This window comes from Argentina silus (genome assembly GCF_951799395.1).
Source record: "Argentina silus genome assembly, chromosome: 10".
Taxonomy (NCBI): domain Eukaryota; kingdom Metazoa; phylum Chordata; class Actinopteri; order Argentiniformes; family Argentinidae; genus Argentina; species Argentina silus.
This window is the reverse complement of record NC_139664.1, coordinates 18,369,209-18,392,759: the sequence shown is the minus strand read 5'-3', so window position 1 is coordinate 18,392,759 and position 23,551 is coordinate 18,369,209. Positions and strand designations below refer to the sequence as shown.

General features: G+C 48.9%; 1 protein-coding gene across 1 annotated transcript in view; it reads left to right on the top strand.

Moving 5' to 3' along the window:
* The window catches only part of znf236 (zinc finger protein 236), a 48,782-nt gene that overhangs the window by 11,292 nt on the left and 13,939 nt on the right, over window positions 1–23,551 (top strand). The window contains exons 10-24 of the mRNA XM_083679446.1: window positions 69–341; window positions 1,773–1,976; window positions 2,260–2,392; window positions 4,163–4,423; window positions 4,818–5,059; window positions 7,269–7,370; window positions 9,521–9,660; window positions 10,004–10,104; window positions 12,206–12,357; window positions 13,559–13,735; window positions 14,568–14,880; window positions 18,033–18,136; window positions 19,328–19,786; window positions 22,317–22,462; window positions 22,642–22,873. Coding sequence (XP_083535572.1) covers window positions 69–341; window positions 1,773–1,976; window positions 2,260–2,392; window positions 4,163–4,423; window positions 4,818–5,059; window positions 7,269–7,370; window positions 9,521–9,660; window positions 10,004–10,104; window positions 12,206–12,357; window positions 13,559–13,735; window positions 14,568–14,880; window positions 18,033–18,136; window positions 19,328–19,786; window positions 22,317–22,462; window positions 22,642–22,873 — 3,039 coding nt within the window. The remainder of the gene's footprint in view (window positions 1–68; window positions 342–1,772; window positions 1,977–2,259; window positions 2,393–4,162; window positions 4,424–4,817; window positions 5,060–7,268; window positions 7,371–9,520; window positions 9,661–10,003; window positions 10,105–12,205; window positions 12,358–13,558; window positions 13,736–14,567; window positions 14,881–18,032; window positions 18,137–19,327; window positions 19,787–22,316; window positions 22,463–22,641; window positions 22,874–23,551) is intronic.

Sequence of the window (23,551 nt, the reverse complement as noted above, 5' to 3'; positions counted from 1 at the left end):
TCCTGCCTGACCTGTTCACTACCTCTCCTCCTCTCCTCTCCTCTCCTCTCCTCTCCTCTCCTCTTCAGGCTCTATCCGAGAGGAGAACGGCGTGCGTTGGCACGGCTGTCCCTACTGCTCCAAGGAGTTCAAGAAGCCCAGTGACTTGGTGCGCCACATCCGCATCCACACCCACGAGAAGCCCTTCAAGTGTAAGCAGTGTTTCAGGGCCTTCGCCGTGAAGAGCACCCTGACGGCCCACATGAAGACCCACACGGGCATCAAGGCCTTCGAGTGCCCGTGCTGCATGAAGTGTTTCTCCACGTCCGGCAGCATGAAGGTCCACATGCGTCTACACACAGGTGAGGCCAAGAGAGTGAGAGTGGAGGCGTCAATGCGTGTAAGGTTCGATACACAAACACATTCGGGGGGGGGTCGAAGCACCTGCACCCACACCTGCACCCACACTGTTCACACACCGAATTTCTTCTGACTGAGAAGCGTTGCTCTGTGGCCACCTGGTTTGGGCTGTTCACTTGACGGAAGTGTCTTCCTGAAGACTATAGCAAAAGAACCTTCTAGAATCCATCTGGTTATACTTCGCCTTTTTGCTCTGAAATATATATTTTTTTTTCATCTGGTGAGGTGAAATGTGCAAAACCATTTTTCCTATCAGGAGGTACCTTGTTATTTTCATGTTACGTGGAGCAATTAAACATCAAGCACCGATAGACAGCCTCCAAAATTCCCCTGTTGGCGAATCAACACTTCATTTGGAGTTGGCCAACATACCCACGTACGTTCATTGTGTCTATTGAATGCCCCCTGATGCTTTCCATTGCGTTTACAGTCGGACAAAAAAGGAACCCGAGTCAACAGGACCCCATTAAGGCCGTGTTCGAGGATGTCCTAGAATGCCATTAGTGCCACAAAGGCGACGATTAGCATAATTAGCCTAGCGTCGGTGTTGGTGAGTGGGAAGTGTAATGTAATGAAAGCTTTGGATACACGGTTGTTTACGAAGCCACGTCGGCCCCTCTCTCATAATAGCACCTAATTGGTATTCTGTCTCCCGGCCAGCTTAGGATGTCTGTATGAATTACCTGCTGAGATGGAACGTTAGCTCCAGTGCTACGGCTAGCCACGCGCCTCAGTAATTACATAGGTGCTGCAGCTAAACCCAGACATGCCCCCTTACATACATCAATATTTAATTATGGTGTCATTGTCTTTCAGAGTGACGACCTTAAGATGTCCGCCTATATGCTTTTAATGTCGCCGTGGGTGTCGATGAATACTTAATGACGTACAGAAACAGAAACAAAAGCCGTTTAAGCAAGCACACTTGAAGGAGTGTGTGTACAGTAGCTGAGCTGCTGCTGTGAGCTGTTTGTGTTGGTGATTTATGGTGAAACATGTCATTTCAAGTTTGACATTTTGTATGTTCTCAGGAGTTTTCAGTGTCTATTGAAAGGTGCTATATAAATGTAATCAATTACTTGTATTATTAGATGATGAGCCTATTACTTTGTTTGTTTACACCAAGTACATTTAAATAAATTACCAAGTACATTTGAATAAAGCAACTTATTATAATTACATCAAAGCGGAGCCGTTCATCATCTTAAAGCGGCTCCGCTTTGATGTCATTATAATAAGTTGTATGGTTTTATTGTTCTGTTTTGATTCTGATTCTGATTCGATGGAACTGTGATTTGCATCCAATTCTGTTTGGTTGTTTTCACCGAAAACCTGGTTTTAATGGAGGTCATTGTCCTTGTTGCTTATGCTAGGTGTGCGTCCGTTTCCCTGCCCCCACTGTGACAAGATCTTCCGTACGTCTGGCCACAGGAAAACACACATCGCCTCCCACTTCAAGAGCTTACAGCAGAAGAAGCACAAGTTCCCACGCAAAACACACAAGACCAAGGTCTCCAAGAGTAGCCTGCCTCTCCCTGATATCCCCCTCCAAGAACCTATACTCATCACTGACCTTGGTAAGACCACACACACGCACACACACACATACACGCACATATAAATACACACACACACACACACACACACACACGTACACACTGCGTATAATAAAAAAGGTAGCCCTAATAATCGCTTGCATACAGCATTAGTTCCCATGGTGATGGAGCTGTCCTCGTCTTCAGGTCTCATCCAGTCCTAGAAAACACACACACACACACACACACACACACACACACACACACACACACACATACACACACACACTTGTTCCCACGTTGACAGCTGTGTCCTGTTCCTCAGGTCTGATCCAGTCCCAGAACCCTCGCCTCTCCTTCCAGCAGTACCTGGAGATGGTGGACAACGACCGGCCGTACAAGTGTCCCTACTGCAGCAAGGCCTACAAGAAGTCCAGCCATCTGAAACAGCACGTCAGGTAAGGCTGCCTGACACTTTATAGGGGGGGGGGGTTCCCCTGCAGACCCAGGTTAGGCCTACACCTGGACTAAAGACTATTCTTCAAGACTAATCTTCCTGAGTCCAGGTACAGCGGAGGCGGACAGAGGCGGAAGTCAGAGGACGGGACGTTTGGCACCGTTCCTCCTTCCATTCCGTGCGTTAACAATGAGCCCGTCTTCGGATTTCTACCTCCACCAGCCTCCCCTGGTCCAGGAGTAGGCTTTACTCTGAGTCTGGGAAACCAGAACCGTAGAAGTACCACCCTGTTCTGTTTGATTGTCATCTGTTCCTTCAGGGATTCCCTCTTCTGGGGGGGGGGGGGGGCCTCCTCCGGTCTACATGGAATAGCCTCATGAATGTATCTAAGAGTCTAAGGATAATAGTGAGAGGAAGGTGTAAGTGTACCATCAGTGAGAGGAAGGTGTAAGTGTATCACCAGTGAGAGGAAGGTGTAAGTGTACCATCAGTGAGAGGAAGGTGTAAGTGTATCACCAGTGAGAGGAAGGTGTAAGTGTACCATCAGTGAGAGGAAGGTGTAAGTGTATCATCAGTGAGAGGAAGGTGTAAGTGTATCATCAGTGAGAGGGGGGTGTAAGATCTAGACTGTTAGGAGACAGACAGATCAAAGGGTAAGACACAGGGTACGTTTTCCAAGAGCTGATGGAAAACTCAGTTCTTGGTTCCGACCACACAGCTGGACCCAGAGTATGGACTTGTTCTGCTGCCAGATATGCAAGTAAAGGATTCCTTACACAGAAGTGGTCACTGTCCTTTTATTTTCTTACAAGGTTGTAAGTGTGGACCCTCCTGGGTATGTTTAATACCGGTTACAGCTCTAAGCTTCTAGAAGCACCCGTCACAGCTACTGAGCACTGTTATCGGTGGTGTTAGATTCCCCCCACCGTCCCCCACCACCCCGTCCCGCCGTCCCGCCGTTATTACCACAGTATGACTGAGTGGGGAAAAACAGCCGAAATGAGCTTTTGTATTCAGCTTTTGTTTTTTCTGATGATGAGTAAAACAGGAGATGAAATCCAGGACACAGACTAATTGCATAGCCACAGCCATCGATTCCCCCTGGATGTCATTTTGACCTTTGCTTCGGCTCATCGAGTTTCCCCACCCATGTCTGCTCACATTTTTCTTCATTTTACAAAACGCTTATTTCAGGTGACAATAGCAATAGATTTAAAAAAACAAAAAAAAGTTGGGAGTTTACAAACAGGTGAAACAGAAACACTTTTAATTGTCTTAATTACAGCATGCCTAATGCATCATTGACTCCTACGCAGTGAGTCATTCACCTTTCTCCGAATCTGTTTTTCTTAGCCTCGGGAATCAATTTGACACTTCGGTCTGCAGTCACGTTTGTTACTCCTGGGTTTCATTCAATTCATCGACATAACCAGTTCTCCGTTGTAACTGTAACCATTGTCCCAGCAATGTCAAAACACCTCCTTTTCCAAGGGGTGGGGGGGGGGGGGGGGAAGGGAACCTGGCTCTGTGAGATTGTCTTGGCACTTCAAGATGACCTGCGATGTTTCTTGAACCCTGTGTCAAGGCTTAGGCTATCGTTCCCTAATGGATGTCACCTCACCAGGGCACCCACAGGGGGGAGGGAGAGGGCCATCCCTGTGGGAGTCATCTACCACTTTAAGATAACCTGCTGTGGGTGTTTTAAACTCTGCTATCGTTCCGTAACGGATGTCTCCCGACCTGTCTCTGTTTTCGGGTGTTGTGTGGTCAGGTCCCACACGGGGGAGAGGCCCTTCAAGTGTCTTCAGTGCAGTAAGGGCTTCGCCTCTTCGGGGGTCCTGAAGGCTCACATCCGGACCCACTCCGGCCTCAAGGCCTACAAGTGCGTCATGTGTGACACCACCTTCACCACCAGCGGAAGCCTGCGGCGTCACATGACCACCCACAGCGACCTCCGACCCTACATGTGCCCCTACTGCCAGAAGACCTTCAAGTCGTCGCCCAACTGTCGGAAGCACATGAAGACACACAGGTAAGAAGAAGAAGAAGAAGAGGAAGAAAGTGATATGTCTGATAGTTCTCTGTAAGCGCACACACACACACACACATACACACACACACACACACACACACACACACACAAAACACACACAGACAGGTTTTTCATCCGTTTAGAAACATTTTTAACTTAACTTTATGATGGTTGTATGTCATGCCCATGAATTCAGGTTTGTATCGATTGTTTTGTGGGTAATTGGGTAAAACTTAAAACTAGGAACTTTCAACCTGTTCAGAGATGTCTCTTGATAATGATGTGGATTGTCACGGTCATATGTTATAAAATTTTATTGATCCATAACAGGACATTTAAATGTCACACACACACACACACACACACACTCTCTCTCTCTCTCTCTCTCCCCCAGGTATGAGTTGGCCCAGCAGCTCCAGCAACAGCAGCCGTCAGACGACCCCATGGGCGAGGCCTCGGTGACCCACGACATGCAGGTGGAGCTAGAGGGCGACGCCCTGCAGCAGGCTCCACCCAACGTGGGAGGGGAGCAGCAGAGCATGCTTGGGCTGGGCCAGGGCCAGGTGGTGGTGGGCGGTGGCCAACAGGTGGGGCTGGAGACCCAACTGGACGACCAGACACTGGGGCAGGGAGAAGGTAAGAGTCTCTCGACTGTTTCTCACTTTTGAAGTCAGATGTTTTTGCCGGAGTGCGGAGTTTGCGTTTTCCTGGTCAGTTCCTCAGTTACGCGTCTTCGCTAGGTCTTCATTGTGAGTGAAAACAAAAATGATTGGTTCTCAATTGACTTATCTGGTGAAATAAAATAAATACAACTCTGCATGTCGAGATCCACGCGATAGACCCTTCTCCTAACATCAGCAAATTCTGTAGTATCTTTTCTTTGTCTGGCCCAGGGGAGGCCGGTGGAGGTAGAAATCGGACGACAGGCTCATTCTAATGCATGGAACGGAATACGGAAGTGTTTGATACCGTTCCTCATTCCGTTCCGAGCATTACAAGGGAGCCCGTCCTCCGATTCCTGCCTGCACCAGCCTCCCCTGGTCTGGCCCCATGCCACACTCTTATGCTCAGAGACAACGGTGGCTACAATGATCGATCACAAAAAGATGTCCATGTAGAAATCGATGTAAAAACACCCTATAGGACTGCCTTTATCTTCTATGACAGTTCACCTCACGAGAATATGAATATCGAAATAGCTATAGTCTCTGCTTTTTTCCGGGACCAGATGAATCCGTTAAATCGACTCCTTGAAGAGACCCCTCTTCTCTTTCCAGAGCTCAAAGGCATTTTTCCATTCCGACGCTGAACCTACTAAGGACTTCTCATTCTCCCTCCTGATTGCTGCCTTCATGGAATGAGGGTTTTCGTCCGGAGCTCCCGGGGCCTACTTGGTCTCATTAGGACACACAGTACGACCAAACGCCACTTCCTCCTCGGCCTTGTAGCCTTCATATTCAAAGCCGTTTGAAACACAGACGACATTTATCCTCCGAACAAAAAGGGAAGAATAGCGGCGCAAAAAGCGGTTCGGACCTCTGGACCTCTGGATACCTCATTAAAATGTAAAGATGAAGGAAGGATATGAAACACAAAGAAACAAGAAAAAGAGAAGAAGAAACGTCCTCTGGCTTTGTCATTGTGAACGTTTGAGATTCGGTATTTGTTCAATTAGATTACAGGAAAGCTCTTTTTTGAAATAGCGCTCTCTTAAGACAATAGTGATTATGAAAAGGCTTAATTTGCTGCGGCTGACCTTTGACCCGTCTTGAAGAGATTATTTACATAGAGAGGCGTTATCCTCCTGATCCCTCTCTCTCTGACGCCTGCGGATGTTGTTAACCTCTCTAGGATGATATAGCTCTATCTACGTGGAGCAGCCAGTCGGAAGAAAATTGGCTTGTCATTTCATGTTTGCCTTGGGTAAATTACAAAGACCTAGAGAGAGAGACAGCGAGAGAGAGAGAGGAAGTTGGAACCCCCCACCATGCGCAAAAACGAGTCTTCCGTTCTGTCTCAAAAGTCAACTCTGTTAATTATTTATTTCCTGGAAATGTCGAATTCACAAAATGACCTTCCCCATGGCGCCACAGAACTGTTGTTTTGACCCACAATGCCCCTGTGATGGAGTGATTGGGGAGTCGGAGCGTTACCCGTAACCAGAGGTCAGTACAGGTTTTTAACGCCAGAGGATCAATGGCCGCCTCGTATAAAGGTCACGATCGTCTGCGTACCATCGTCTTCGCTCCCCCAGGCCACACAGGGACAAACACGGGAACCGTTGACAGGTTGGCCTTACCACGCTGATCTCGAAAACCCACAAAGGGGTGTATTTGTCAGAGCGAAAGATTTCCTCTGACTCTCTCTCAGTCCGAGCCTCTCCTTTCTCGACTCTCGCATCAAATGCCCCCCAAACTGTTTCCCAACACCTTGGTACGAAAGAAGAAACCAGACGAATGAAAATACAACCTCAGATCAGGAATCTAGTGTTACTCTGGGTAGCAAGACTCAGACTTCAAAGGTTAAGCCTCTCGCCTCATCTCTGACATCTGCTGTTCCAGGACTTTGTTCCTGACACCTTAGCTGTGTCGGGGGGGGGGGGGGGGGGGGTGGGGGTTCCGAGACAGACACCCAGACGAGGATGAACTCTGCTTTAACTAGTGAACTGTGTCATGCTGTTTTGTTTCTGTCTGTCTCTGTGTGGTTGATTTTCAGGGAATGGTAATCCTTGCCCCTGTGTTCAGCTATTCCCCCACAGACTAACCTGCTATGTACCTCTGCCCTCTGCTCTCTCTCTCTCTCTCTCTCCCTCCCTCCCTCCCTCCCTCTCTCCCTCTGGCTACAGACACGTTTGTGACTACCCAGCATGCTCTTTCTCAGAATATCAGCCAGTTTGAGACGCAGACACTCCCCCAGCCTGCCTTTGACCAGCAAGCACTTACACAAGGTAACACACACACGCACACATTCATATACACAGACACACACACACACACACACACACACACATTCATATACACAGACACACACACGTACAGCCCCCAATAATGCTTTCTTCTATATAGCCCCTGCATTAACCCTGCACACACACACACATACACACACACACACACACACACCCACACACACACACCTGCGGCTCTGCTTTTCCCAGTGTAATGGACACGGTCTATGGTTTACCTCTCGCCACTGGCTGCTGCTGAGCCCGCTGACGGCTAGTGCTGCCGCGGGAAGCATCTGCTTGGCACGTCCTATTCTTCATTTTCACAGTGGGTTCCCTAACCTTTCACCTCAGCGCAGATTGCATCTCGGCGCTCTCTCAGCCCACAGCACCCTGCAGAGGGGACACTGATCAGTACCACCAGGAGCACTGTGTTTCTCTCTCTCGCTCTCTCTCTCTCTCTCTCTCTCTGTGTCTCTACAGGGACGGCAGGCTCGTCTCTCAGTGCGTGCAAGTTTTTGCATTGTTTTAAAAAAAAAGTTCTCTGGATAATATAAAGTGTGTGTGCGTGCGTATAGCCTCACCCCATAAGATGGATTCCACTGCCCTTTTTTCCGGAGAGCAAATGCAGCCCGAAGAATGGAATATCGGTGCTCCTCCTGACAGTAATGTAGCAAGGCTATTTATTACTGTCAGGAGTGGAGCCTTAATGAATGACCGTGTGGTCTAGAGGGCTACACTGCCCGTTTACACCTAATACACGTTGGCAGAGTGGCCCAGACAAGCTGTATTTGTTAATGTTTGTTGTGTGGAGTGAGCAGTACAGATCCGTTTTTAGAGCTTTTCGGCTTTTAGATTTTTCAAATCCAATTTGCGCTGTGTCGTATATTCATCCCTACTCTCTAAGCAGATGTCTTAAGGCTGGGGGGGTTCTTTTTTTTTTTTTTTTTGTCTTACAAACCCAAATTGACCAATCGTTTCCCTGTGACCCTCAACAACTTCATTTGCGGGCTAATGCCAATACATTATAATTACAATTACCTCAAACACACACACACCATACATACACAATTACATTATAATTACAGTACCAGTCAAAAGTTTGGACACAAACTTGCCAAGAGTGTGCAAAGCTGTCATCAGAGCAAAAGGTGGCTACTTTGAAGAATCTAAAATATTAAACATATTCTGGTTTGTTTAACATTTTTTTTTGTTTACTGCATAATTCCATATGTGTTCCTTCATAGGTTTGATGTCTTCAATATTAATCTACAATGTAGAAAATAATAAAAAAATAAAGAAAAACCATTGGATGAGAAGGTGTGTCCAAACCTTTGACTGGTACTGTATGTCCTAGTGTATTCTGATCACATAAACAATGCTCTAATGCAGGGGTGCCCAATACGTCGATTACGATCGACTGGTCGATCGCGTGACATTAAATTATTATTATTATTTTTTACGACGGACATTTGTGCTTCAGCACGGTACGAGGCAATTGAGCCAGTGTGAGTGCGCCACTTGATTGACGTACAATGCGGCCAGTCTGAGATCGCTTCTCTTCTACTGGTCACGTGTCACCATGCATTCGCATGTATATATTTCACAATATATATTTAGCATTTTTTAACGTAGGTAGATCATTTTGACCTGGTCATTTTGAAAGTAGCTGTGGGCACCCCTGCTCTAATGGGTTGGATTTGAAACCCAAAACACTTCAATAGAGGCTACAGGTGCAATAAACACAGATGTTGTTTGCCTTCATACTCGATACTCATGTTTGAGTGTTACATCAAATCATAGAGGTCAGTTTGATTTTTCTCAGGGGACCCCTATTTGAAAACAGGTGACCCCCAAGGTTGGGAACTGCTGCTGAATGGTATATTGTGTTTATTCACCATCAGAGCTAGGCCAGCAGGTCAGGCTTCTACCCAGTTTTGATCTAGGCTTAAAGACGCAATCTGTAACTTTCATTTTCAATCATAACCGAAGTAAGCGCTTCAGTTGGTCGCTCACTACAAAAATTCAATTTTCCAAGACCCAACCCTCATATTCGAGCAGGGCTTTTTTTTTGGACCGGAACTGACAGTTACAGATTGTGGCTTTAACTCGTCATACGCGGTCATGATGCTAAATGTGCTTGTGTCTCCCTCTAGGTTTCACCATCACAGAGGGCTACGCCCAGCCCCAGTTCTCCACGGTACAGCAGCTACAGGACTCCAGCACCCTGGAGTCTCAGGCTCTGTCCTCCAGCTACCACCCCCAGAACCTGCTCCACGTGCCCAGCTCAGAGGTGGTGAGTCCTGGCCTCCATCTTCAGCCCCGAGCCTCTCCAACCTGAGGCCTCTCTCTCACCGTCCGTCATTGCGGCCGTCGATAGGTCTCGAATAGGGAGTCGAAAAGTCTGTTATGGCGGATGGTTATGAGATATAAGATATGAAAATGGAAGTCACACACTGGTCTCACACCCTGAGGAAAAGCAGTGAGATACAAGAGTTATGTTCTGTTCGTCACCCCCTCGCCTTGGGTGTGTGTTCTTTATGGTTTGTCTACTGTGTCTTTCTCTTTGGAGTTAGCCATGATGGGTTTGTGTAATGGTTGTTGTGTGTGTGTGTGTGTGTGTTTGTGTGTGTGTCCAGACGAGTGGCCTGCTCCAAGAGGCCACCCAAGAGGACCTCCAGTTGTCCACCCAGACTGAAGATTACCAAGACGACAGCGAGGACAGCAAGAGGGCTTACAGGTGTGTGTGTGTGTGTGTGTGTGTGTGTGTGTGTGTGTGTGTGTGTGTGTGTGTGTGTGTGTGTGTGTGTGTGCGTGTGCGCGTGTGTGTGCGCGTGTGTGTGCGCGTGTGTGTGCGCGCGTGTGCGTGTGTATGTATGTGCGTGTTTGTGTCTGCATGTGTATGTGTGTGGGGCTGTGTGCCTGCGTGTATGTATGTATGTGTGTATGTGTGTATGTATGTGTGTGGGGCTGTGTGGGGCTGTGTGTGTGTGTGCGTGTGTGTGCGTGTGTGTGCGCGTGTGTGTGCGCGTGTGTGCGCGCGTGTGTGTGTGCGTGTGTATGTATGTGCGTGTGTGTGTCTGCATGTGTATGTGTGTGGGGCTGTGTGCCTGCGTGTATGTATGTATGTGTGTATGTATGTATGTGTGTGGGGCTGTGTGCCTGCGTGTTTGTATGTATGTATGTATGTGTGTATGTATGTATGTGTGCGTGCCTGTGTGTGTGTCTGCGTAGGTGTGTGTCAGTATCAGTATCGCGAGTTGAGTGAAAAATGCAAAAGAAAAGCCTATGACATTGTTCCAAATGACAGTCAGAGACAATATACGCTGTGTCATTCGTCATTCCGGGAGGGTTTCCTGGGGACGAGAGGGAGCAGACAACAGCGTCGCTATCATCAGCAGCAGTGCGCTCTGGGCTAGCCGGCATTAGCAGTCGCCCCGGCAACCCTAAGCCTGAGAGAGCGCTTTCTGAATGTACCGTGTTGTCTGTTTTTTTGGTCATTTCATTCCCCCGTCCCTGGATACAGCGATGATTCTGCGAGATACATATATATATGTACATATATACAGATACATATCAAGCCTGGAAATAGAGCTATTATTTCGACATTATTTCTAGATTTATTCACCTCTCTCTCTGTCAGCGTAGGATCAGGAGAGGCGGGGGGGGGGGGGGGGGGGGGTCATTGTGATGCGTTTGATATCGTGCCTCGTTCAACCCCGTGCGTGACAATGAGGCCCGACCTTCGATGACCCCCCCCGTCCCCGTCCCCCCCACCAGCCGCCTCCGTTCGTACAGGAGGAGGCCGGCCTTGTTACTCGGGGTGGTGGGTGTTGGTGGGGGGGGTGGGGTGGGGGGGGCTTGTCCTTGTTTGACTCAGCCTCTGTCGTGTTGTGGAAACGGTGAGGGAGTGGGATGGATCCGGGGGGGGGGGGGGGGGGTCTTTTTCAGGTCTTTATTCAGCTGTCCCTTTGTGCTCTCTGAGGCACTTAACGAGAATGAAACAAAAAACGGGTCTCACAAAAACCCCTCTGTACGTCACGGTTAGACGTATCATTAGCGGCCTGCGTCGATGACACACTAGGGAGAAGAGGACCAGGACGAAGGACAGGGAGAGAGATATGGAGGGAGGGAGGTGTGTGTGTGTGTGTGTGTGTGTGTGTGTGTGTGTGTGTGTGTGTATGTATGGTGTGTGTGTGTTTGAGGTCGTGAACCTTTCTCTTCTGTTACTGTATGTGACGTCACACATGCAGTAACAGTGTGTGTTCTACAGAGAGTGAAATAGATTGGAAGGTTAGCTGGAGTACCTATGTGATTACAAACACACACACACACACACACACACACACACACACACACACACACAAGGGGGTTCACTGGTCGCTCGGGCGCTGACCGAGAGGGAATTGTCATGCGATGGATGGATGGAGCTGTCCAGAGCGGCCCTCTCAGCAACCGCATGGCGTGTCCATGACGATAAGAATCTCTCTCTCATTCCGAGAGGCCATGCAGTCAACACAGATAACACACACCACTCCCTCAAGCCCCGGGCTGTAGATCGCCATCACGGAAAAGAAAAGTTTACTTCTCACCGTAACCTTCGACCGGTTCATTTACAAAACCCCCTCGGGGAACCGGACACGACCCAAACATTTTTTTGTGGATCGGTTCATTTCCGTGGTTTGTGTTTATTTTGGACCGTGATGTCGGAGCTCTGCGGATTCGGCAGCCATTGATGGATGGGGTCGATATGAGACAATCCATCATTGTGATTGTAGTCTCAATGATGAGCTGAGAGACTACAGAGACCACGATGCAACGATTGTGTTTGCGTCCCTTAGGTGTAGCATGTGTAACAAAGGCTTTAAGAAGTCCAGCCACCTGAAGCAGCACGTGCGTTCCCACACCGGGGAGAAGCCCTACCGCTGCAACGTCTGTGGACGAGGGTTCGTCTCCGCAGGGGTCCTCAAGTCCCACCTCAACACACACACAGGTGAGCCTGCACAGACACACACACACACACACACACACACACAAATGAGCTTGCATACACACACACATATACACACACATACACACAGGTGAGCCTGCACAGACACACACACACACCCACACAAATGAGCCTACACACACACACACACACACACACACACACACACATACACACAGGTGAGCCTGCACAGACACACACACACACACACACACACACAAATGAGTCTACACACACACACACACACACACACATACACACAGGTGAGCCTGCACAGACACACACACACACACACACAAATAAGCCTACACACACACACACACACACACAGGTCCTCTGTGGCTCAGTGGGTAGAGCAAGGCACTAACAATCCTTAAGTTGGGGGTTTGAGTCCCTCTGGGACCATATGTACTGAAAAATGTATGCACTCACTGCAATGTAAGTCGCTTTGGATAAAAGCGTCAGCTAAATGGCATATTTATTTTGTTTTATTTACATGCACACACACACAGATGAGCCCACTGCCCGCCCACCCACCCGCCAACCCACACACACACACACACTCACACACACAGGTGAGCCCGCACACACACATACACACACACACACAACCACACACAGGTGAGTCCACACACACACACACACACACACACACACACACACAAAAGGTGTGTAAGGATGAAAAGGTTTCAATGTGCGATCGATCCCCCGTTGTTTTCTTTGAAGATTTCTTTCAGCGCATGAATTGAATGAATTCCAATTTGTCTCGAACTGAGAACGTAACCCAACCTTGAAGCATCAGAGCGCCACCTCAGAGGACAGAAGCCAGGGTATTATAACCCCATCAGGTAGTCAACACAGTAGTCAACCTTTTTTCTTTCTTTTATTATTTTTTAGGTTATTTTTTGGAGTGGCGGGCGGTCCCACTCTTATATTTTTTTCCATTTTTATTGAATAGAGACAGTGTGGAAAGTCAGGAAAGTAAGGGTGGGTAAGAGAGGGTAGGTCAGCAGGGCATGGGCCAGATTCGAACCCATGCCGACATGGGCATAGGTGAGCACCGTGGTCTAGCACCACGGTCCTAGACTACGAGAGAGCTAGACCACCGGACCACCCCCCCCAGGCCACAGCATGGCTCTCATATCTCATCACATCTATTCTCATTAAAAAGTATTGATATCAAACGCTTTTCTCACCGTCTCAGGGGTGAAGGCCTACAAGTGTAACGTTTGCGAGGCGTCCTTCACCACCAACGGCAGTCTGAACCGCCACATGATCATCCACATGAAGCCCTTCAAGTGTCTGATGTGTGACGGCAGCTTCCGCACCGGACCCCTGCTGAGGAAACACATGAAGAAGGAGCACGCCGTCGACGACCGAGGTACACACACACACACACACCGAGACACACACACCCACACACACACACACATATACACCGAGGCACGCACACACACATACACACCGAGACACACACACACACACACATATACACCGAGGCACACACACACACATACACACCGAGGCGCACACATACACACCGAGGCACACACACACACACACACATACACACAGAGACACGCACACACACATACACACCGAGACACACACACACACACACACACACACACACACACACACACACACAGATAGAGACCTGGGGGGGGGGGCTGGTGGAGGGAGAAGTCGGGGAGGGGGGGGGGGGGCTCGTTGTCATGCATGGAACAGAATGAGGAACGGTATCAAAGCGTATTCCGTTCCATGCGTTACAATGAGCCCGTCTACCGATTGTCTACTTCCAACAGCCTCCCCTGATAGAGAACAGACGAAGGGGTTGAAATAGAAATAGAAAGTCATTTCAGACACGTAGCTGAGCTTGATTGAAAGTGCAAACGCTGTCCATCTGGCACTGCAGACAGCCTCAAGCCAATGCTCAAAGTCATTGAAAGTTTTAAAAAAAAAAAACTAAAATGTTCAACCCTGGTCTGATGGAGACACAGCTCGGGGTATGGCATAGAAACTTGACCATGAATGGTTAATAATATGTGATATTATATATTATACAGTATAATACTCTTATAATACTACCTATTGACTTCTTTACTTACTTCTCGACATTCCTACGAGCAACGTACTGTGAGCTTCCAGACTCTTGGAGCAGTGTGTTCTGGTGTCTTCCTTCCTCTTCTCAATCTCCCTCGGTTCTGTCGTAGTCTCAGGTCTGGACGTGGACGAAGAGGGCGGCGAGGAGGAGGAAGAGGAGGAGGAGGAAGGGGAGCAGATGGTGATGAAGAGGAACCGGGCCGACATCATCACCTTCACCGAGGAGCAGTCGGCGGAGCTGGCCAAGAACGACCCGGGCGACGAGGCGTCGGTGTCGGAGAAGGTCCTGGCCCAGTCGGCGGCCGAGAGGGACCGCATCAGCGAGATCAAGGACAAGGCGGTGGAGCTGGAGACGGAGCCCAAGTTCGCCAACTGCTGTAACTTCTGTCCCAAGAGCTTCAAGAAGCCAAGCGACCTAGTCAGGTGAGACCCCCCCCCCCCCCCGCCCCGTCTCTTTCTCTCTCTCCCTCTCTCTCTATTTCTGTCTCTATCCCTGTTTCTGTCTCTCCCCCTCTCTCTATCTCTATCTCTCTCTCCCTCTCTCTCTATTTCTGTCTCTATCTCTGTTTCTATCTCTCTCTCTCTCCCTCCCTCCCCCTCTCTTTCTCTCTCTCTCTCTCTCTCTCTCTATCTCTATCTCGGTTTCTGTCTCTCTCTATCTTTGTCTCTGTCTTTATCTCTTTCTATCTCTGTCTCTATCTCTCTCTCTCTCCCTCCCTCTCTCTCTATCTCTGTTTATGTCTCTGTCTTTATCTATCTCTATCTATCTCTCTCTCTCTCTCTCTTCTCTCTCTTCTCTCTCTCCGTCCTGTCCGCTCTTGTGCTCTGAAACAATCAGACTCTTTAAGGTCTCGTCTCTTGTCTGTCACTCTGTCTCTCTCAATGACCCGCTCTGGCGGTTTGAGTTTTTTCGCCACCTCTCCAATCATCCCATGATGTGATGGGCTCTTTTCTGGGGTCAAGTCCAGCTCAAGCCCCCCTCCCCCCTCCTCCTCCCCCCCCCCCCCCCCTCCTCCTCCTCCCCCCAACCCCCTCCTGCTTTTTCTACTCATGCTTCTCTCATGATTGTTTTCCCTGACGGTTGAAGAGGTGTCCTGTCACTATAAAGAACCTCTTCACACGACAGCTCGATGTCAAAAGTAATTATTACCCACAATGCCCTTCAGCTGTGTCCCCCGGGGTCTGGTTAGCATGCCCTGCCCTGCCAACCCCAACCCTCTTATCACACCCACCCTGTTGCTCATGAGAGGAGAGAGGAGAGGGAGGGAAGGGAGAGGAGAGATGGAAAGGGAGAGGAGAGTGGAGAGGGGGAGGGAAGGGGAGAGATGGAAAGGGAGAGGGGAGAGGGAGGGAAGGGAGAGGAGAGAGGGAGGGAAGGGAGAGGAGAGGAGAGGAGAGGGAAGGAAGGGAGAAGAGGGGAGAGGTGGAAAGGGAGAGGAGAGGAGGGAGGGAAGGGAGAGGTGGAGAGGAGAGGAGAGGAGAGGAGAGGACGCTACAATAGAGACTGTCTGAAGTGATCATCACAGCCCACAGCACTCGGCTGACGCTTGCTGGGGTAGTGGGTGGTAGGGCACACACACACACACACACACACACACACACAGTACAAACACACAGTACAAACACACACACACAGTACAAACACACACACACACACACACACACAGTACACACATACAGTACACACACAGTACACAGGTCTGCAGAGAGCGGGGTCATACCGTACTCTGCCATCAACACAGTCACCCCCCAATCAATAAAGCTGTTTGTTTGGAACAAGCAGAGGTTTGATTTTCAGCAGCACTCACTGCAAATATGCCTTTCATGGGCCACCGAGTCTGTTATTTTTCTCCTTTCTTTTCTCATGTTTGAGTGTGTTGTGACTCTGGTTCAGTGAATTGGGACCACAAACCGTTTCTTCGGGGACGACAGCTCCTCTGTACATGACTAGCGTTGAGTGAAGAGAGGTGTGGTTTAGTTAGGGTTAGGGTGAGTGTAAAGTGTCGGGTGAATTACAGTGCCCTCCGACAGTAATGGGGCAGTGAAGCATTTTTTCTTCTTCTTTTGGCTCTACACTGCAGAAGTTTGGGTGTTAAATCAAACATTTACGACGAGGTTAAAGTAGAGATTGTCAGCTTCTATGCGAGGGTATTTGTGCACATATTGGTTTCAGCATTCAGAAATTCCGACACTTTTTATGCAAAACCCTGTTTTAGGGTACCCAAAAGTAATTGGATAGATTTAAAATCGTGTATATCTTTGTGTCAGGTTTAGGAGAACAGTGAGGATAAGTTTGGGGTATGTTTGCTGGGTGTCAATAGCACGACCCTGCAGCTTTCCCCAAAGTGAGAGGCGTGGTATACAAGGGGGGCAGAATACCTCCCCCTTCACATGTTTTACGTATACCACCTCGCCCTATGGTTGTAAGCCTCCTAGAACACTCTAAAACACTCCAGAACACTCCCTTTTAATAGGGTTTAAGTTTGTTCACGAAACAATGGCTCCAGTTTCAAGCCAAGGGCCTGACACCGCGGTATAGTTCATCCATCTCTTCCACGACTGAAGTAAAGCATACACCTCTAGACTGCTGAGTGGCAGAGGTGAGGCTGTGAGAGTCTGGTCTGAGAGGGGAGGTTGTGAATCTAGCTGGAGAGAGGTGCAGAGAAAGAGCTATTGTCAGTGTTCTCAGACAGTGTTCTGAGTGGAACGACACTTTTTATGCAAAACCCTGTTTTAGGGTACCCAAAAGTAATTGGATAGATTTAAAATCGTGTATATCAGCTGATGTTGGCCCTGCTACGACATGACAGGCAATTACTGACATTTTGGGGATCACAGCCATTATTTATAGTCCAGTCCCGCTTAAAACGTTCTTCTATCCAGAGAATTGTTTTTACTTCGTTGAACTCTGGAATTAGTTGACACAAAAAGTTGGGGTGCAATTAGTGGTGAGGAAAATTCGATTAGGGGTTTCCATTTTGACAGCGGAGCAAAGTGACTCCTCTGAAACATATTAACTAACCCTAACCCTATTAACTAAGTGATGATCATTGATGACATTTCCCAATTAGCAGACCACTCTTGCGGTATAACTTTTAAAGTGTTCTTTTTTTTAAGACGTTTTTAATGAATCGTTGAATCGTGGAGGTACTCCGAGAGCAATGTTCTTTCTCCTCTCTCAGCATGAATAACAATTTGGTGGGACCTTTGACAGCCAAAAGCAAGGGAAGTTCAAAGAGGGGCCCCATGCATTACACTGTAATGTCAGACTGCAACAAATCCTGGTTATTAACTCCTGGTTAATTAGTTAAAATAGTTTGAGTTCAGGTGAGGTCATTACTCCTTCTCATACCCCGTCTCCCCTCTGTTTCTAGAACAATCTGGAGTAATTCTACTTCTCTGACCTCTGACAAATGTATTAGTTGTAAGTCCCTTTGGATAAAGGCGTCTGCTAAATGCCATAAATGTAAATGTCTCTCTCTCTCTCCCTTCCCCCCCCCCTCTCTCTCCCCCTCCCTCCCCCCCCCCCCCCCTCTCTCCCCCTCCCTCCCTGTCCTCTCCTCTCCTCTCTGTAGGCATATTCGGATCCACACAGGAGAGAGGCCGTATAAGTGTGATGAGTGTGGGAAGAGCTTCACTGTGAAGTCCACTCTGGACTGCCATGTCAAGACACACACAGGTCAGTGTTTCCCGCAGTGACACTTCTACTTCCTTCCCTCAAGTAGGAGGAACACATCAAGAGTTGCACAGGGAGGCTGGCGGAGGTAGAAATCGCAGGACGGGCTCATTTGTAATGCATGGAATGGGATGAGGAACGGTATCAAACACACTCCACCATTCCATGCATTACAAATGAGCCCGTCCTGGGATTTCTATTAGCGGTGCTTTCTGGGATCAAATGTTACAGTAGAAGTGGTGGAGATTGGGGGGCGGTTTTCCCAAAAGCTTCAGAAGCCTAAATAGTACTTAATTTCTCCAGACAGCCCAGCCACAAAGCCGCCAGAGTAACAATTCTAAAATCAATGTTTGGAGGTCCGTCTCCTGTGGCGTGAACGAACCAAATGTGTCCTTGAAGAATTTTGCCGGGAGCTGAGTAGGTCTGGATTTTTTAAAAGAAATGAAGTACCGCTTTAGTTACAAAGCTTGGGGAAACTGACCCCAGTTAGTTAGTTAGCTGGTTGGTTAGTTAGTTAGTTAGTTAGTTAAAGTGATGCTAGTGGTTGTCTGGGATTATAGCTACTGCATTAGCTCCAATGTTCTCCTCATTACGATGGCCCAATCCTGTGGGGGTAATGGGCACTTGGATCCATTAATGAACCATTTTATTATGTAAATCATTCTCATAAGCATATGTCGCCTAGCGGTGTGTTGGACTAATTGTTCCCAGTGTGTTTGAACAGGAACAGGTGGCAATGAGACTGAAGTCATTAGAGAGAGAGAGTGAGGTCACATCAGCTCACACTCACCTTGCCCTCCTCAGTAATTAGATCGTTCCACCCTGTGACTCCCCAGCATACACACTCAGTAATTAGACCGGCCCACCATGTGAGCCACTTCATTACCGCTGATGAATGAGGAACCAGAAATATGGACTAATATCATATATCCCAGTTATTGATAAAGATCCAAGGATTAGCATTCTGGAAGAGTTTTATATAATATAACGTTTTGACTGCAGTCGTTAGAATCTGACTCACTTTATTGGGACTTCATGCAGGATCAGTAAACAACCAATCAGAATAGGCATCGGGAACCGAGTCACAGCATAAAATGGATGTTGAGAGACAATCGGAAGATTGTAAAACATTGTTTTAAAGAATGTATCAGAACACTATTGGCCACCGTTAACAGTTGTATTGTGTCTCTACAGGTCAGAAGCTGTTCACCTGCCACATGTGCACCACGTCCTTCTCCACCAAGGGAAGCCTGAAGGTCCACATGCGTCTGCACACCGGCTCCAAGCCCTTCAAGTGCCCCTTATGCGAGCTCCGCTTCCGCACCTCGGGCCACCGCAAGACCCACATCCAGTGTCACTACCGGCCCAGTGCCGACGGCAGGAAGGCCAAGCGGGCCTCCTCGTCCTCTGCCCGCTCCCACCAGGGCCACCACCAGGACCCAGAGCAGGCGCAGGTCCAGGTCCAGCAGGTCCAGCACCACCACCACCACCAGGCCGGCCAGGAGACCCTCCACCCGGTCAGCTTGCTCCAGACCGCCACCTCAGACACCAACATCTACCTCCCGGCCAACCAGGTCCTCACGGGACAGTTTGACCAGAGCATGCTACAGCAAGGACTTGTGGGACAGGCCATCCTGCCTGCCTCCATGTCAGGTAAGGGTCTTATAACTTGTGTGTGAAGAATCTGCAGCACACTTGACTGAAGCTGAGGTGCAGGAGATGGAGAGTCTGCTCTGCTGAAGGTCTCGTGACCAAAAGCTTAGCCCAAGTGTGCAGAGATTTCCAGGAAAGAGTCATACAACACTCGCGATAGAGAACTCTAGAACACTCACAATAGAACACTCTAGAACACTCACTTTGTAACTGCAATTCGTTCTGGTGTCCGGGTACTTCGTTGAAAAACCTGGAACTTGAGTCGACATTGGAGAAAACATTGCAACACTCCCATAGCAACCCAGTTAATGTAGCCTGAAGTCACGCATTTATTTGTATCGTAAATTTTCATTCACACATGAATGTCGTACTTGATGTATTTACGTGTCATCTTCGCCAACCAACCGCATCACACTTAAAAGTTACTTCACCATCAACCAGCGGATGCTAGCTGGTTAGCAATGCTACCAGTCTAAGGTAACGGCTGTTAGCATGTCAGGTCCTATTTTCTGCATCCTTTGCGGCAGTTTGCTGGCTGGTTGTACAGTGATTTCGTTCAAATATGTTCTTAGCGACACCCAAAACAACATAGCAGGCCAATGATGAAACAACATTTGTGTCAGGTTTAGGAAAACAGTGAGGATAAGTTTGGGGTATGTTTGCTGGGTGTCAATAGCACGACCCTGCAGCTTACCCCAAAGTGAGAGGCGTGGTATACAAGGGGGGCAGAATATCACATGTTTTACGTATACCACCTCGCCCTATGGTTGTAAGCCTCCTAGAACACTCTAAAACACTCCAGAACACTCCCTTTTAATAGGGTTTAAGTTTGTTCACGAAACAATGGCTCCAGTTTCAAGCCAAGGGCCTGACACTGCGGTATAGTTCATCCATCTCTTCCACGACTGAAGTAAAGCATACACCTCTAGACTGCTGAGTGGCAGAGGTGAGGCTGTGAGAGTCTGGTCTGAGAGGGGAGGTTGTGAATCTAGCTGGAGAGAGGTGCAGAGAAAGAGCTATTGTCAGTGTTCTCAGACAGTGTTCTGAGTGGAACGGACTTGATGGATGGTCAGGGTCCCGTTAATCGGCTTTATTCTGCTCTCTGTGTGTCTGGCTGGAAGAGGAGGAGGAGGAGGAGGAGGAGGGGTGGGGGGAGAGGAGGGTATCCTATTATTCATCAGCAACGACAGGGTACAACTGCAGATGTATAGTCAATTCACTATGCATACATTGGCTTCTTTTAGGGATATCAGTCTCTGAATCAGACTCAATGACTTGATTTAAATGGCGATCGTTGAGATGATTTGGGCATTTCAAATCTGTGAATCCCGGGTACTTTGACTTCCATTGGGGTTTTTTCCCGAGTTAAAAATGCTAATAGTTAGCGGTTAGTGACAGTGCTCAGATAAACAGAACCCAAGTTCAGATTGAAGTCTTTTTCCGTGTCCATAGACTCCTCTCAGGTTAAACCAACCAAATATGTGATATTTGCATTACCCATACAGCTGACTGCATTACCCATACAGCTCATATGCTGCTACACTGCTCATACTGTAACTATTTATTCTACTATAATGCTACTGTTACTCACATACTGCTATACTGCACTGCTATATTATACTGCTATATTATTCTATATTACACTGCACTACTACTGATCATATATTGCACTACCTGTAAATACTGTTCATTGCACTTTCTGCTATTTTGCACTTCTGGTTAGACGCTAACTGCATTTCGTTGTCTCTGTACTTGTACTCTGCACAATGACAATAAAGTTGAATCTAATCTAATCTAATCTAATTTGATCATTTGGATGAACTATCCCTTTTAATATTCCTCCGCTCAACACTCATGAGTGTATCTTGAAGGGACAATCTGTCTTCTAAGGGAGGGAGTCACTCAGAACAACGGTTTTGGTGTTTTTCTGTCCCCCTGTGAAACCCTGAGATGTGGCTTTGAACGTGTTTCCCTGAACTCTGGCTCACATCAGCCTCTACTCCCTCATTTGGTCAAACAGGCGCGGCAACGCTGTCCAAAACAGCAGCCGTGAAATTAATTTCCCTCTCCGCTGCTGGAGTATGCTAGCTCTGGGAAATGTTTTATTTTTTTTGGGGGGGGGGGGGGGGGGGGGGATTTCACACGCTGCTCATTTCTAGCAGGGCACAACTGTGGTGCTGCCTGGTTCTGGCTTGGCAGTCTCTCTTCCCCTCTTTCTCTCTTATCTTTCTCTCTCCTTCCCTCTCTCTCTCTCTCCTCTCTCGTTCTCTCTCGGCATGTAGCGAGGGTTCCTCCTGAAGATTAGGGAAGCGTTGCTATGTCACTCCGAGCCCCTCTGGTCTTATCTTTCACAGCAGACTGAAGGCCCAAACTGCACAAACAGCTCAAGTGTTCATGTGGCTTTTATCTCAGTTGAGCGATACGTGGCAGGCTGACACAGTACAGCAGGGCTTTATGGATGCATCATGTCAGGGACGGCCAGATGCTGCTCATTCCTGAGCTTCCCGATTCTTGTGTGTGTTTGATGTAGCGGCGGGTGATTTGACGGTGTCTCTGTCGGAGGGGCTGGCCACTCTGGAGGGGATCCACCTGCAGCTCACCTCTGCCAACCTGGTGTGCCCCAACGTCCAGATTTCTGGCATAGACACAAGCAACATCAACAACATCACACTGCAGGTAGTAGATAACCGTGTGTGTGTGTGTGTGTGTGTGTGTGTGTGTGTGTGTGTGTGTGTGTGGGCGTTTGTTCTTTCTTTCGTTCTTTCTTGTTCAATCCCTCTTTCTTTCTTTCTCCTCTCTCCCTCTCCTGTATTGACTCACTGTGATCCTCCTGACCCCCCCTCCCCAACCCCCAGATCGATCCTGCCATCCTCCAGCAGACTCTCCAGCAGGGGGGTCTCCTCTCCCACTCCCTGACTGGCGACCCAGGCATGACCCACCACCACGGCACCCACCTCATGGCCACAGGGGATCCCTCGGTGCCGGGCAACGTGGTCCTCCACCCCCTCACCAGCCTGGCGCTGCAGCAGTCCTCCATGGCCCCCGGCACCGTCACCATGGCTGGGCTCAGCGAGCACGAGCACGCGGGTGAGTCCCGGTTCCACTCCTAGAATCGAATGTTCCATTGTCAACTCAGCCTGTGCTTTCTTTGAGACGAAGCCAGTTATCAGCGTGATCCCAGGCTACCTGAGAGAGAGTGGGTTTCATTTACGGACGCTCTCCAGTGAGCTTTCAGAATGTCTCGGACTAATGAATGCAGTATCTCTCCTCTCCTCCCCTCTCCTCTCCTCCCCTCTCCTCCTCCTCTCTCCTCTCTTCTCCTCTCCTCTCCCCTGCCCTCCACTCTCCTCTCCTCTCCTCTCTTCTCTCCTCCCCACCCCATCCCTCTCCTCTCTTCTCCTCTCCTCTCCTCCCCACCCCATCCCTCTCCTCTCCTCTCCTCTCCTCTCCTCTCCTCTCCACCCCACCCCACCCCATCCCTCTCCTCTCCTCTCCTCTCTTCTCCTCTCCTCCCCACCCCATCCCTCTCCTCTCCTCTCCTCTCTTCTCCTCTCCTCCCCACCCCATCCCTCTCCTCTCCTCTCCTCTCCTCTCCTCTCTTCTCCTCCCCTCCCCACCCCACCCCACCCCTCTCCTCTCCTCTCCTCTCCTCTCCTCTCCTCTCTTCTCCTCTCCTCTCCTCTCCTCCTCTCCTCTCCTCCCCTCCCCACCCCATCCCTCTCCTCTCCTCTCCTCTCCTCTCCTCTCCTCTCCTCTCTTCTCCTC